Source organism: Mobula birostris, chromosome 1 (assembly GCF_030028105.1).
Source record: "Mobula birostris isolate sMobBir1 chromosome 1, sMobBir1.hap1, whole genome shotgun sequence".
Taxonomy (NCBI): domain Eukaryota; kingdom Metazoa; phylum Chordata; class Chondrichthyes; order Myliobatiformes; family Myliobatidae; genus Mobula; species Mobula birostris.
This window is the reverse complement of record NC_092370.1, coordinates 216743513-216755921: the sequence shown is the minus strand read 5'-3', so window position 1 is coordinate 216755921 and position 12409 is coordinate 216743513. Positions and strand designations below refer to the sequence as shown.

Below are 12409 nucleotides of genomic sequence, written 5' to 3'. Positions count from 1 at the left end.
CTTTAACTTTTTGCATCAAAATGTAATGCTAAAGTCTTCAATTACAATTCAAGCAGTGGTTTGCAGTCCCTATTAGAGATCAAATAAATGCAATAAATTCTCTTATAATTATTATAATTTGGTAATTTTGCTTTGACTATTAATATTGTTTAACTGAAGGTCTGATACAATTGTTCAGGTTCATAGATCAGATAAAACTTCAGAAACTGCAGTTGCATTCATTTTATAAGGTCTATACTTCCTCCAGCAATTGATGCCCTCTGTTCTACAGTGCAAATATTTTCAATAAGATGGTATTAGAAACTACTAACAGTAAACCACTGAAGATGCTGAAAGTCTGTAATAAAAACAGAAAAGAAAAAAAACGCTGGAATTGCTCGTCAGGTTGGGCAGCACCTGTAGAGAAAGAAGCAAATGTAACATTTCAGATCACTGAGCTTTCAACAGAACTGGGAAAAAATGAGAAAATTAGTTTTTGTTGTTAGAAAGACAGGGTTAAACATAGACAAAATGGAGTGTTTATGTTGGAGCAGAGACCAAGCGAATCTGAATCAACCAATGTCCAAGGACCAACACCTCATCTTACATTCAGGTAGATTGCAGTCCTTGGGATGCAATATTGAATTCAAAATTTCTGTCTTGTGACAGATTTGGTAGTTGTGATGCAAGGTCATCAATCTATGATGTTAACTCATTATTTCTCTCTCTGTAATACTGCTAAGTATTTCCAATATTCTCTGTTATTTTAGGTTTCTTGTAACTGCTGTGTTCTGTATTTCATAGTTCCAAAATTGTTTCTTTTTTCCATTCTAAAGCACTCATCTCCTTCTATTTACACCTTTGTGAAACAGATCAGTTGTAATTAAAAAGTATTCACCACCAGATATCGTCAACAGATTTGAGTAGTCTGTATTCTCTTTGTCTCCACACCATCAGATATTCCCTTTGTTCTCTCCATCCTTCCCCTGATCAGTCCCTCAATACATGCTTATTTCCTCACCTTTTCAATTCTTATGAAAGGTCTTTGATCTAAAGCATTAACTCTGTCCTCTCTCCATAGATGCTACTTGTCCTGCTGAGATCCTCCAGCATTTTTTTTTAAATTTAGGAAACAAAAACTATGTATAAACTACAAATTTAGAGATTAATATCAAGTTTAACAGTTCACAAATACTAAAAATTCAGTATAGTATAAAGGTAGTTCCTTTAGCCCACTACGTTAATGCCAGCTATTTTATCTATCTACACTAATCCCACTTGCCAGCATTAATTCCATATCCCTTCAATGCCTTGGTCATTCATTGTCCAGATGTCTCTTAAATGTTGTTACTCTTCTTGCCTCTTCCTCTGGTAGTTCATTCAATATGCCCTCTAGTTTTACATACTCCTACCAAGGGGAAAAATTCTGGTTATCTACCCTATGTCTGCCTCTCATATTTTATATATCTTTATCATGTCAGCTGTTAACCTCCAGGAAAAACAGTTTATCTAATCTCTCCTTATAACTAAAGCTCTTCAACGCAGGCAATATTCATGTGAACTTTATCCAAGATCCACAAAATGGACTTGGTAGGCCTATTGTTTCTGCCTGCTCCTGCCCCACTAAACTCATGTCCTTATATCTCGATTCCATTCTATCCCCCATGGTTCAGTCCCTTCCCACCTACATCCACGACACTTCTCATGCTCTCATTCTCCTCAGTAACTGCCAGTTTCCTGGCACTGACCACCTCCTTTTCACCATGAATGTTCAGTTCCTATACCCTTCTATCCCCCATCAAGAAGGGCTCAGAGCTCTCCACCTCTTTCTTGACAAAAGAACCAACCAAACTGTCTCCACCACCACCCTCCTCCATCTGGCAGTACTGGTCCTCACCCTGAACAATTTTTTCCTTTGGCTCCTCCCTCTTTCTCCAAGCTTGATGTATAGCCAAGGGCACTCACATGGGCCCCAGCTATGCATGCCTCTTCATTGAAGCCTTCCCCAGGTATACTCCCCAACTCTTCCTCCGCAACATTGACAACTGCATTAACGCTACTTCATGCATCCATGCTGAGCTCATCAAGTTGATCAACTTTGCCTCTAACTTCCACCCTACCCTTAAATTCACTTGATCCATCTCTGACACCTCCCTCCCTTTCCTCAACCTCTCTCTCTCCATCTGTGGAGACAAACTGTCAACCAACGTATTTTATAAACCTGCTATGCCTTACACCCTGGTTCGGAGAAATGTTGTGTCATTTCTAAATACATTATATGATTATATACATTATAAACATGTATATAGCTAAATGACAATAAATTGGACTTGACTTAATTCCCACGACTATCTCGACTATAGCTCTACCCATCCAATCTCTTATAAAAATGCTATTTACTTTTTTCTGTTTCCTCACCTCTACCTTGTCTGTTTCATTCCAGGACATCAAAGGTCTTCTCCATTTCCCATACGTCCACATGCATCCCATCTTCCCACCTCTTTAACCAGAGCCATCTTGTCCTTATTTACCACCTCATCAGCCTCCGCATCCAACACATTTATCCTCAGCAACCTCTGCCATCTCCAAAGAGATCCTACCACTAAACGTATCTTTACCTCTCCCCTACCGCTTTCTGCAGATATCGCTCATTATGCAATTTCCTTGTCCATTTGTCCCTCCCCACTAATCTCTCTCCCAGCACTTATCCCTGAAAGTAGCCTAAGTGCTGCCCATAAAGCTCTTCCCTTACCTCCACTCAGAACCCCAAACAGTCCTTCCAGGTGAGACAACACTTCACCTGTGAATTTGCTGGAGTTGTCTGTTGTGTCTAGTGCTCCCGATGCGGCTTCCTCTACATTGGTAAGACCCTTCATAAGTTGAGGGAGCGCTTCGTTGAGCACCTCTGCACCATCCACCACAAGAGGGACTTCCTGGTGGATGAACATTTTAATTTTGATTCCCATTCCGTTCCAGCATGTCAGTCCATGGTCTCCTGTTGTGCCATGGGGACCTCTGGGTACCTCCTACCTGATGGCATGAATATTGATTTCTCCTTCCAGTAGACAAATATTTGCCTCCCCCCCCCTCCACACTTGCTCTATTCCCCATTGACATTTTACTTCTCACCTGCCAATTACTTCCTTCTGGGTCCCCTCCTCCTCTCCTATCAGATTCTTTCTTTTCCAGCCCTTGATCTTTCCCACCCAATTGGCTTCACCTATCACCTTCCAGCTAGCCTCCTTCCCCTCCCCCCCACCATTTTATACTGGCATCCCCCCACTTCCTCTCAGTCCTGAAGAAGGGTCTCAGTCCAAAACATCGATTATTTACTTGTTTCCATGGATGCTGCCTGACCTGCTGAGATCCTTCAGCATTTTGTGTGTGTTGCTTTGGATTCCAGCATCTACAGACTTTCTCATGTTTATCCTTGTGAATTTTCTGTGCGCCCTCCCTAGCTTAATCACATCTTTTCTGCAGTCTAGCAACAAGAACAGTGCAGAATATTCCAAGTGCAACCTAATCAATGTTTTTTATATTTGTACAAATATGACATGCCACCTCTTGTACTCAATTTTTCATCATTCTGTCTACCTGTGCCACCAATATGTACCCCTCATACAGGCTTCTCTGTTCAGCAACAATTCCCAGGGCCCTGCCATTTTCTGTGTGTGTTCTGCTATGCTTTAACTTTTCAAAAAGCACCATGTCACCCTTGTCTGAATTAAATTTCATCCACCATTCATTCTATTGCCCATTGGTTACATTAATTACCTCACCTATCTATGACTATATAGTTTTATACCATGCATTGGTTAGCATTCTAAATAGCCATGCAGAACTGCAGTGTTTATTGGTGATTGTACTGTATACATAATTGTGATATTGAAATTGTAAACTTATCTGAAATTCACTGGTTCTTTCCATTAGTTAATACATACAGGCTCTAATTGAAAGTTATGTACAACATTGTAATTTTTAAAAGAAAAAAACTGCACGTTAATTGGAATTTTAAAAATCCCTTCAGTTCATTGTCTATGTCCTTAGCTGTCAAGTAACTCATTCTTTGTTTCTCATAAGTATTCCAGAAAATTTATGTAAATAGTTTAGTGACCTTGAATTAGGTATTCCTATTGGCATTAGCACTTGAGTAGATTTAGCTCCAGCGGTCATTGTTTTGGGGGAATAGAGCATACTGCCAGTTTATAATTTCCATACTATATTTGCAGCCAGCAGTAATGGTAACTTGTAGTCATTAAAGATTAATTAAATTAATAATCATGAAGCAAGATGATGGGGGCAAAACCTGTTCTTGAAATTTTTCACTATCCTTCATTTAAAATTAAAGACCAAGGCATTCTAGAACAAAATTTGTTATATGTTATGCTCTTGCAATATTTGGACAAAGCACATTGATCTACCAGTGATACCAGTGATAGTCTTTTTCTGCTCTGTGTAGGTATTAAACCCCCCTGCCAAAATCAGGTTTTCACTTCTGTGGAAAACTTATTGCACTAAGCCAAATGAATATGCAACTCAGAAATACGAGATTCTGCAGATGCAGGAATTCCAGAGTAACACACACAGTTCTGATCAGTGGTCTTTGCCCAAAAGTTTGAGTGTTTATTCCTCTCCACCTATTCTGCCTGACCTGTTGAGTTCCTTCAGCATTTTGTGTGTGCTACTCGGAATAAGCACGCCTAAACCACTCCCATTCTTCTACTGCATTTGTTAAAGGATACCTTGTTAAAATCCATCAGCACCAATAATAATAATCCATACACCATATTAAGTACATACAAATAGTTTAACAACTGTGAGCTAAAAACAATTTGACAATATATTAATAGTAAATTCTTCTATGCTGGGCTTCCATTTTATAAAATCCATAGGATTCACAAAATGGAATTGCTAGAGAGCCCTGCTAGTCATGCCATGAATGGAGTGGCACTTTATCTATCAACTGCAACCACTTACTCATCTGATGCTCCAGAGCCAAGTTGAAACATCTGACTCCTAAGATATGAAAAGGGGCTAATGCATCAAAGAATCTAAAGTGAATCCTATTTGGCTTGTTTACTTAGATTATTGACTGGCTGCATCACAGCTTGGTATGGAAATACCAATGCTCTTGAATGGAAAATCCTACAAAAAGTGATGGATACAGTTAAGTCCATCATGGATAAAGCCCTCCCCACCATTGAGCACATTTAGATGAAACATTTTTGCAGGAAAGCAGTATCCATCATCAGGGATCTCCACCACCGAGGACATGCTCTCTTTTTGCTGCTGCCATCAGGAAGAAGATACAGAAGCCGCAAGATTCACACCACCAGGTTAGGAACAGTTATTGCCCATCAACCTTGAACGAAAGACGATAACTTCATTCAACTTCACTTTCCCCACCATTGAAATGTTCCCACAACCTATGGACTCACTTTTAAGAACTCTTCATCTCAAGTTCTTAATATTTATTGTTTATTTATTTACTATTATTATTTCTTTCTTTTTATATTTGCACAGTTTGTTGTCTTGCACATTGATTGAATGCCAAAGTTGATGCAGTCTTTCATTGATTCTATTATGGATTTATTGAATATGCTTGCAAGAAAATGAATCTTGAGGTTGTATATGGTGACAAATTTGGACTTTGGTAATAAATTTATTTTGAACTTTGACAGCTATTCAGTAGCTTTGTGTTATACCAATGTTCAATATTAGATCTAATTAATCCACTCCAATATATACCAAAACACATTGACGATAAGACCAAGAAAGTTCACCAATACCTCTACTTCCTCAGAAGGCTAAAGAAATTTGTCATGTCTCTGTTGATCTTTACCAATTTTTATTGAAGGAAGCACACTATCTGAATGCATAATGGTGTGGTATGGCAGTTGTTCTGCACATGACCACAAGAAACTGCAGAGTAGTAGACGCAGCTCAGCAGATCACAGAAACCTGCTTTCCATCTATTGACTCTGTATATACTTCTCAATGCCTCAGCATAACTAAAGACCCTACCCACTCAAGACATTCTCTCTTCTCCCCTCTCTCATTGAGTGGAAGATACAAGAGCCTGAAAGCATGTATCACAGGGCTCAAGGACAGTTTCATAAACACAAGAGATTCTACAGCTGCTGAAAACCCTGAGCAACACACACAAAATACTGGAAGAACTCAGCAAGTCAGGCAGCATCTGTGGAGTGGAATAATTAGTTAATCTTTCAGTCCAAAACAGTGATGATTTATTCTATTCCATAGATTCTGCCTGCCTTGTTGAGTTTCTTCAACAGGTTGCATAGGTTGCTCTAGGACAGCTTCTATCCCATTGTTATCTGATTCTTGAACAGACCTCTTGTCCAATAAGATGAACAATTGACCTTACAATCTACCTCATTATGATCTTGCACTTTATGGTTTACCAGCACTGCACTTTCTCTGTAGCTTTTACATTTTATTCTGCATTTTTTTTTACCTTGTACTATCTCAATAGACTATGTAATGATCTGATTTGAATGAACAATATTGCAAGGTAAGATTTTCACTGTATCTCGATACATGTGACAATAGTGAACCAATACTAATACACCTTCAAGCTCTAAGTTGTGACAGGAAGGCCGGAAATACACAGACAATAACCTCACTTCATGTATATCTGGTGCAAGGAAAAGGTCAAGCATGCTAACTTGATCACCCAGGGTATCACTCTGCCCAATTCTGCAATCAATAGAATATCACTCTGAAATTGTCAATTAATTTTCTAGACTCTACAATTTTATGGAATGGGAGATGATGCAACAAACCTTGATTAGTTAAAGGAAGGATGTGCATAATGAGAATAAACAATGTACATTCCAATATCAGAAGTACTTCAATTGTATAAAGTATTAGCACCAAGTTATACCCATTATTAGCTATGCATATCACTTTGCTAATATTCATTAGTTTTGAACAGGGCTCACTGATCTGAAATGTTAACTCTGTTTCTCTTTCTATTTATACTGCCTGATATATTGGGTATTTTCAGCATGAATTTAATTTAATTCCCTATTAACTACATACAATCAATCTATGTTGAATGTACATACAACCTATGCACATGAACTCTCTTATGTATTTATATTTATTGTGCGTTTTTTATTATCATTTTCTTTATTTTATTGTGTTTTTTTATTACTGCTCCAGATGTGTAGTAACAATTATTTAATTTCCCATTACACTTGCGTATTGGAAATGACATTAAACAATTTTGGATCTTGAATCTTAAAAACTGACATTGTCTGACTTCCTTGCTATTCTCAGAGTATAAATGAGCTATTTTCCATTTCTTGAGAACACATCATCCAGCTTACAAAATTCTATTCATATTATTATTGAGAACATGTTCTTGAGAAAAGGAATCTTTGAACAAGAAAAAGGATTTATATTTTTAATTCATAATAGAAATATCTTAGACATTTTTGTTTGCTCTTAGGACATTGTAAAAAATGTTTGACTATACCCTGAAAAGCGTAACTATTTCATAATGAAAGAAAAATAGAGAAGAAAATCAGCCTCAATGCTGCCAAGATTAATTAAGTTTAAAGTAAAATATTGGCATAAGATTAGATTATGAGTTGACTTTATGTTCTCTGTCTTCAGTAACTCATGCTCAAGGCCATGATTATGTTTCTGACAATTCATTGCTGCTGGCTGAGTGACTTCATCCGGTATTTCAAAACAGCTACAGGATAGTGTGCTGGGAACAGATATAAAGTGACATTTAATAGACACCATTCTCCAATGTTGGTAAAATTTAAGATCGTAGGTGAAACGTTTATAGGACTTTATTGAATCAAACTGTATTTTCTCAAAATGAATGTTCCTAATAATAAATGCATATATGCAAAATATAAAGAACATTACCTTGTTAAGGCTAGGAGAGTTGTGGATTTCAGTTTAAGTATTGAAAACCCATTCTAATAACCTTAGATATTTCCAACTCCTGTTTGATTTCTTCATATGTAAAATTAATATAAGTTGTAAACAACCATTGTGGTACTTTATAGATTCTAAATTCTAACATCACCATGGGCAAATATTAAAAAGGATATCCTTAAAATTTATGTTATTCTTAAGTAATGGACAAGACAGTTCATTAGTCAGCTAAATATGGCAAACCTTAAGCTAATTATACTAATACAATGCCCTGCACATGGATGTCCCAGTCAGAGAGGTGTTTAGTTGGATAACAACTTGTGTCACTGTTCAGAACTATTGATGTTAACCTGCAAAATCTGGGACAGAGTGATATTCAGACTATCCTTGTGTAATGTTCGATAATTTGTTTCTTAAGTGTTACATAGATTTAGTACAATCTGAAAATAAAATGTTCTGTTTTCTAAAATGTGTAGTAAGAATTGTAAAAAGCTTATTTTTCTTTAACTACAGCACCAACCACACTTCATCACAGTAAATTACAAAGCGAGGAAAAACTTTATAGAAACCAAATTGCATAACTATTTGTGTTCAAAACAAATTCATACTGAAATTTTAAGTAGAACCAGCTGGTGGTGTAGTGCCACCTGCACTGGACCTAGAGGTGGATGGTCCTGAATTCGAATCCAGCTGGGTTCCAACCCAAGCAGCAGCAGTATCTGCGCAGAAGAAAGGCCTGGCAATCTACTTCCGTATCCTGCCATGAAAACTCTCTGGGCAACTACACTATCCATAGGTTTGCCATAATTCTATGGTGACTCGACAGCACTCAACAACAACTTTCTTAAATACAGTCATGAATACACTGTATGTTTTATTGTGTAGGAGAATGGAATGCTTTTCCCTTTATTTATCCTAATATTAATCTCCTTATTTTCCTAGAACAGACCCTTCAGCCCACAATGTTGTGCCGACCTACTCTAGAAACTGCCTAGAATTTCCCTACCGCATAGCCCTCTATTTTTCTAAGCTCCATGTACCTATCTAAGAATCTCTTAAGTAGGAAAATTATTTTCAATACATTTATAAAAAGATTATCCATAATATATTGACTTCAATCAAGGGCTACTAATATTTCAATACCTTCAACTTGACATATAATCCTTAGAGTATGGAGATGAAATTGTACAGTACTGTAAGAGACTCCAAGAACACAATGTGAAATTGGGCCACACCTCCTTTACCTAATAAAGCATGCAAAGTTATCATCATCATGATTTCAGTAACCAACCAGCATCTTCCAGGATGGGGATTGCTTTACTGCATCAATTTAGGCTCAATCTGATTAGTGTCTAGCTCCAACAAAATTTAACTAGCATTGTTTAAAGTCAGCCTGCATCTGCTATATATTATAATAACTGCCTGAAAGCTACTGTTCTAAAGGTTTTAGCATTTTTGCTGGAAGTCATGCTAAATCCCAGTACGAATTGCTGCTTAAATCTTCTGATACAGCATTGGAAACCACAGCAGACATAGCAGGGAGGAGGAGATCAGATGAGGACCAATTATTACTCACAGGGATGCTAAATCGGAAGTACGAGGAGAAGGCTGTCAGGCTTAGTGCAAAGATTCAAACCCCAGGATATGGATGAAATGCCACTGGAAATTCATGACCTACCACACATCTTTAAGGTCAGTGAAAAAAGCTTCTAATTTTACTTTAGCATTGCTAGTCTTACACACTGCTCAATGCAGTAGATCATAAGACATAGGAGCAGGATTAGAACATTAGGTTTTGCCCAGGAATAGCTGGATCAAAGCAATTAAGAATGGAAACAATGAGGCCCTTACTGTTAATCTGCTGAACTAAAGATCATTTCCAAATAATAAGTTGTTTGTGAGATGTTCTTTGGTAAGGTAGTGCATGCAGGCTTATGAATAGGACAGTCTGTGTCTGTGACCTGAGGTAACCTTAGCTTAACAACTGGCTGAACTGCTCTGATTCAGGGAGAACAAAGAAAGAGGCATTAATTACATTTTGTTACTTGAAAGAAAAGAAAAAAATGACGCTGTTTCAGACCAGAGTCAAAGAAAAGCTGACACATCTTAGCTAGATAGGCCAGTGCCAATGAGCTTGAAAAACAATATTTTGAACATAATCAAGGAGAATAAGGGCTTCAGATGAAAAAGCAGTAAGAAGTCTGGTAAATAACAATTGCAGGGAAGTCCACCCCTCCCCACTCCCCATGCCGGTTACAGGGAGAAAGAAGGATCTTTTTTTTGCCAAAGGGAGATCCCTTTTTTCAATGGTATAAGATGAAGAGGTGGTGTGAGTAAGTATTGGTACAATGGGTGCAATAGCTGACTCCATCCACCCTAGAAGTGACCCATTTATCAAAATGCCATCAGGAAGATGCAACAAGTTCATCGCCACCAGGACTACATGTCATTTTCAAAGCTTCTTTCCTGTGGCTATCCAGCTTCTCAAGAAAAGTCACTCAGGTGCAATACTCTTACTGTCACAGCATAATATCTATTAATTGATCTTTCCTGCTCTCCTTGTTCTGTTGATAATTAATGAGTCTATTTATATGTCTTCATTTATTTAAGTTTGATCATTAACATTTGCGCATGTGACCATTCTGCTAATTGCTGATTGCTCATGACTACAATATTGTCTTGTATATCGTTGGTTGCTGTTGTGTTGTCTGTTATGGTATTGCCCTGTGTTTAATGCTTGGCACCAAACCACAATCAATTCTGGTATGTTTCAGATATTGGCAATAAAATGACTCTGATTCTGATTCATGACTTAAATTGTTGGCATGGAGTCCACACAATTCAAAGTTCAAAGAAAATTTATTATCAAAGTATATAAATATCACCATATACAATCCATTAATTTTCTTCTGGGCGTACACAATAAATCCATAATGGAATTAAAACCATAATAGAATCAATGAAAGGCCACACCACCTTGGGCATACGACCAGTGGCAAAAGACAACAAACTGTAAATGAGTAATAAGTACTAAGAACATGAAATGAAGGGTCCTTGAAAGTGAGCCCATAAGTTATAGGAACAATTCAAGGATGAGGCAAGTTATCCCCTCCAGTTCAAGAGCCTGATGGTTGAGAGGTATCAACTGTTCCTGAAACTGGAACAGTTCAGACTCTTGTACCTTCCTCCCAATGGCAGCAATGAGAAGAGATCATGACCTGGCTGGTGGGGTCCCTGATGATGGATGCTGCTTTCCTGAGAGAACGCTTTGTGTAGATGTGCCCGGTGGTGGGGCATATCCACTATTTTTTGCAGGATTTTCCATTAAAGGGCATTCGTCTTTCCATACCAGGCTGTGATGCAGCCAGTTAATATACTCTTCACAATACATCCATAGAAGTTTGTCAAAATTTTAGATGTTATGCTGAACCATTGCACTTAGTTCAAAACTTTCTTTGTCATTGCACTTACATGCTGGGCCCAGGACAGGTCTTCCAAAATGATCATCAGCAAACGTGAATAGAGCACTGGAGCTCTGCACAGCCACAAAGTCATAAGTGTAAGGGGGCAGAGCAGGGGACTAAGCACACAGCCTTATGGAGCACCTGTGGTGATGGAGATTGTGGAGGAAATGTTGTTGCCAATCTGAACTGACGGGTCTGAAGTGAGGAAATTGAGGATCCAATTGCACAAAGAGTTATTGAGGCCAATATTGAATAGTTTTGAAGGGATAATGGTATTGAATGCCAAGCTGTGGTCTATAAAGTTCATCCTGATGTATACATCTTTGCTGTCCAGATATTCCAGGGTTGAGTGAAGAGGCAAGGAGATGCATCTGTTGTGGACTTATATCACCAATAAGCAAATTGGAGCAGAACTAAGTTGTTCTCAGGGAGGAGTTGATATGTTTCATCACCAGCCTCTCAAAACACTTCATCACTGTGGATGTAAGGCTACTGAATGATAGTCATTGAGACAGTTAACCACGTTCTTCTTAGGCACCAGCACAAGTCTAGTCTGCCTGAAGCAGGTGGGTACCTCAGACCGTGATGTACCTCATAGTTAGTTGAAATTTGTGTGGAGACAACAAAGTGCAAGCTCTGAATTAGTTAAAAACTGTGCAGGGAATTGCCTTGTGATTGGTCAATAAAGTCATCTTAACCCTCCTCCACTGCATATCTCACCTACCACAAGCCATGCTCCACCAGGACACACACCTTCAGAGCACTAGGGCAGCTGAATGCACATGGAAGGCAGACATTACAAGAAAGCAAATAGTTGACATTATTATTATAGGCATCCGTTAGTCTCATGAGACCATGGATTTGCCCCTTGGAAAGTCTCCAGGGCGCAGGCCTGGGCAAGATTGTATGGAAGACCAGCAGTTGCCCATGCTGCAAGTCTCCCCTCTCCACGCCACCGATGTTGTCCAAGGGAAGGGCATTAGGACCCATACAGATTGGCACTGGTGTCATCGCAGAGCAATGTGTGGTTAAGTGCCTTGCTCAAG

The 12409-nt window shown here is 38.4% G+C and overlaps 1 protein-coding gene across 1 annotated transcript in view; it reads right to left on the bottom strand.

Moving 5' to 3' along the window:
• Positions 1-291: 291 nt before the first annotated feature.
• Positions 292-12409, bottom strand: part of ppm1aa (protein phosphatase, Mg2+/Mn2+ dependent, 1Aa) — a 112614-nt gene continuing 100496 nt past the window's right edge. The window contains exon 6 of the mRNA XM_072271305.1: positions 292-396. Within this exon, the coding sequence (XP_072127406.1) occupies positions 307-396 (90 nt within the window). The 3' untranslated portion in view covers positions 292-306. The remainder of the gene's footprint in view (positions 397-12409) is intronic.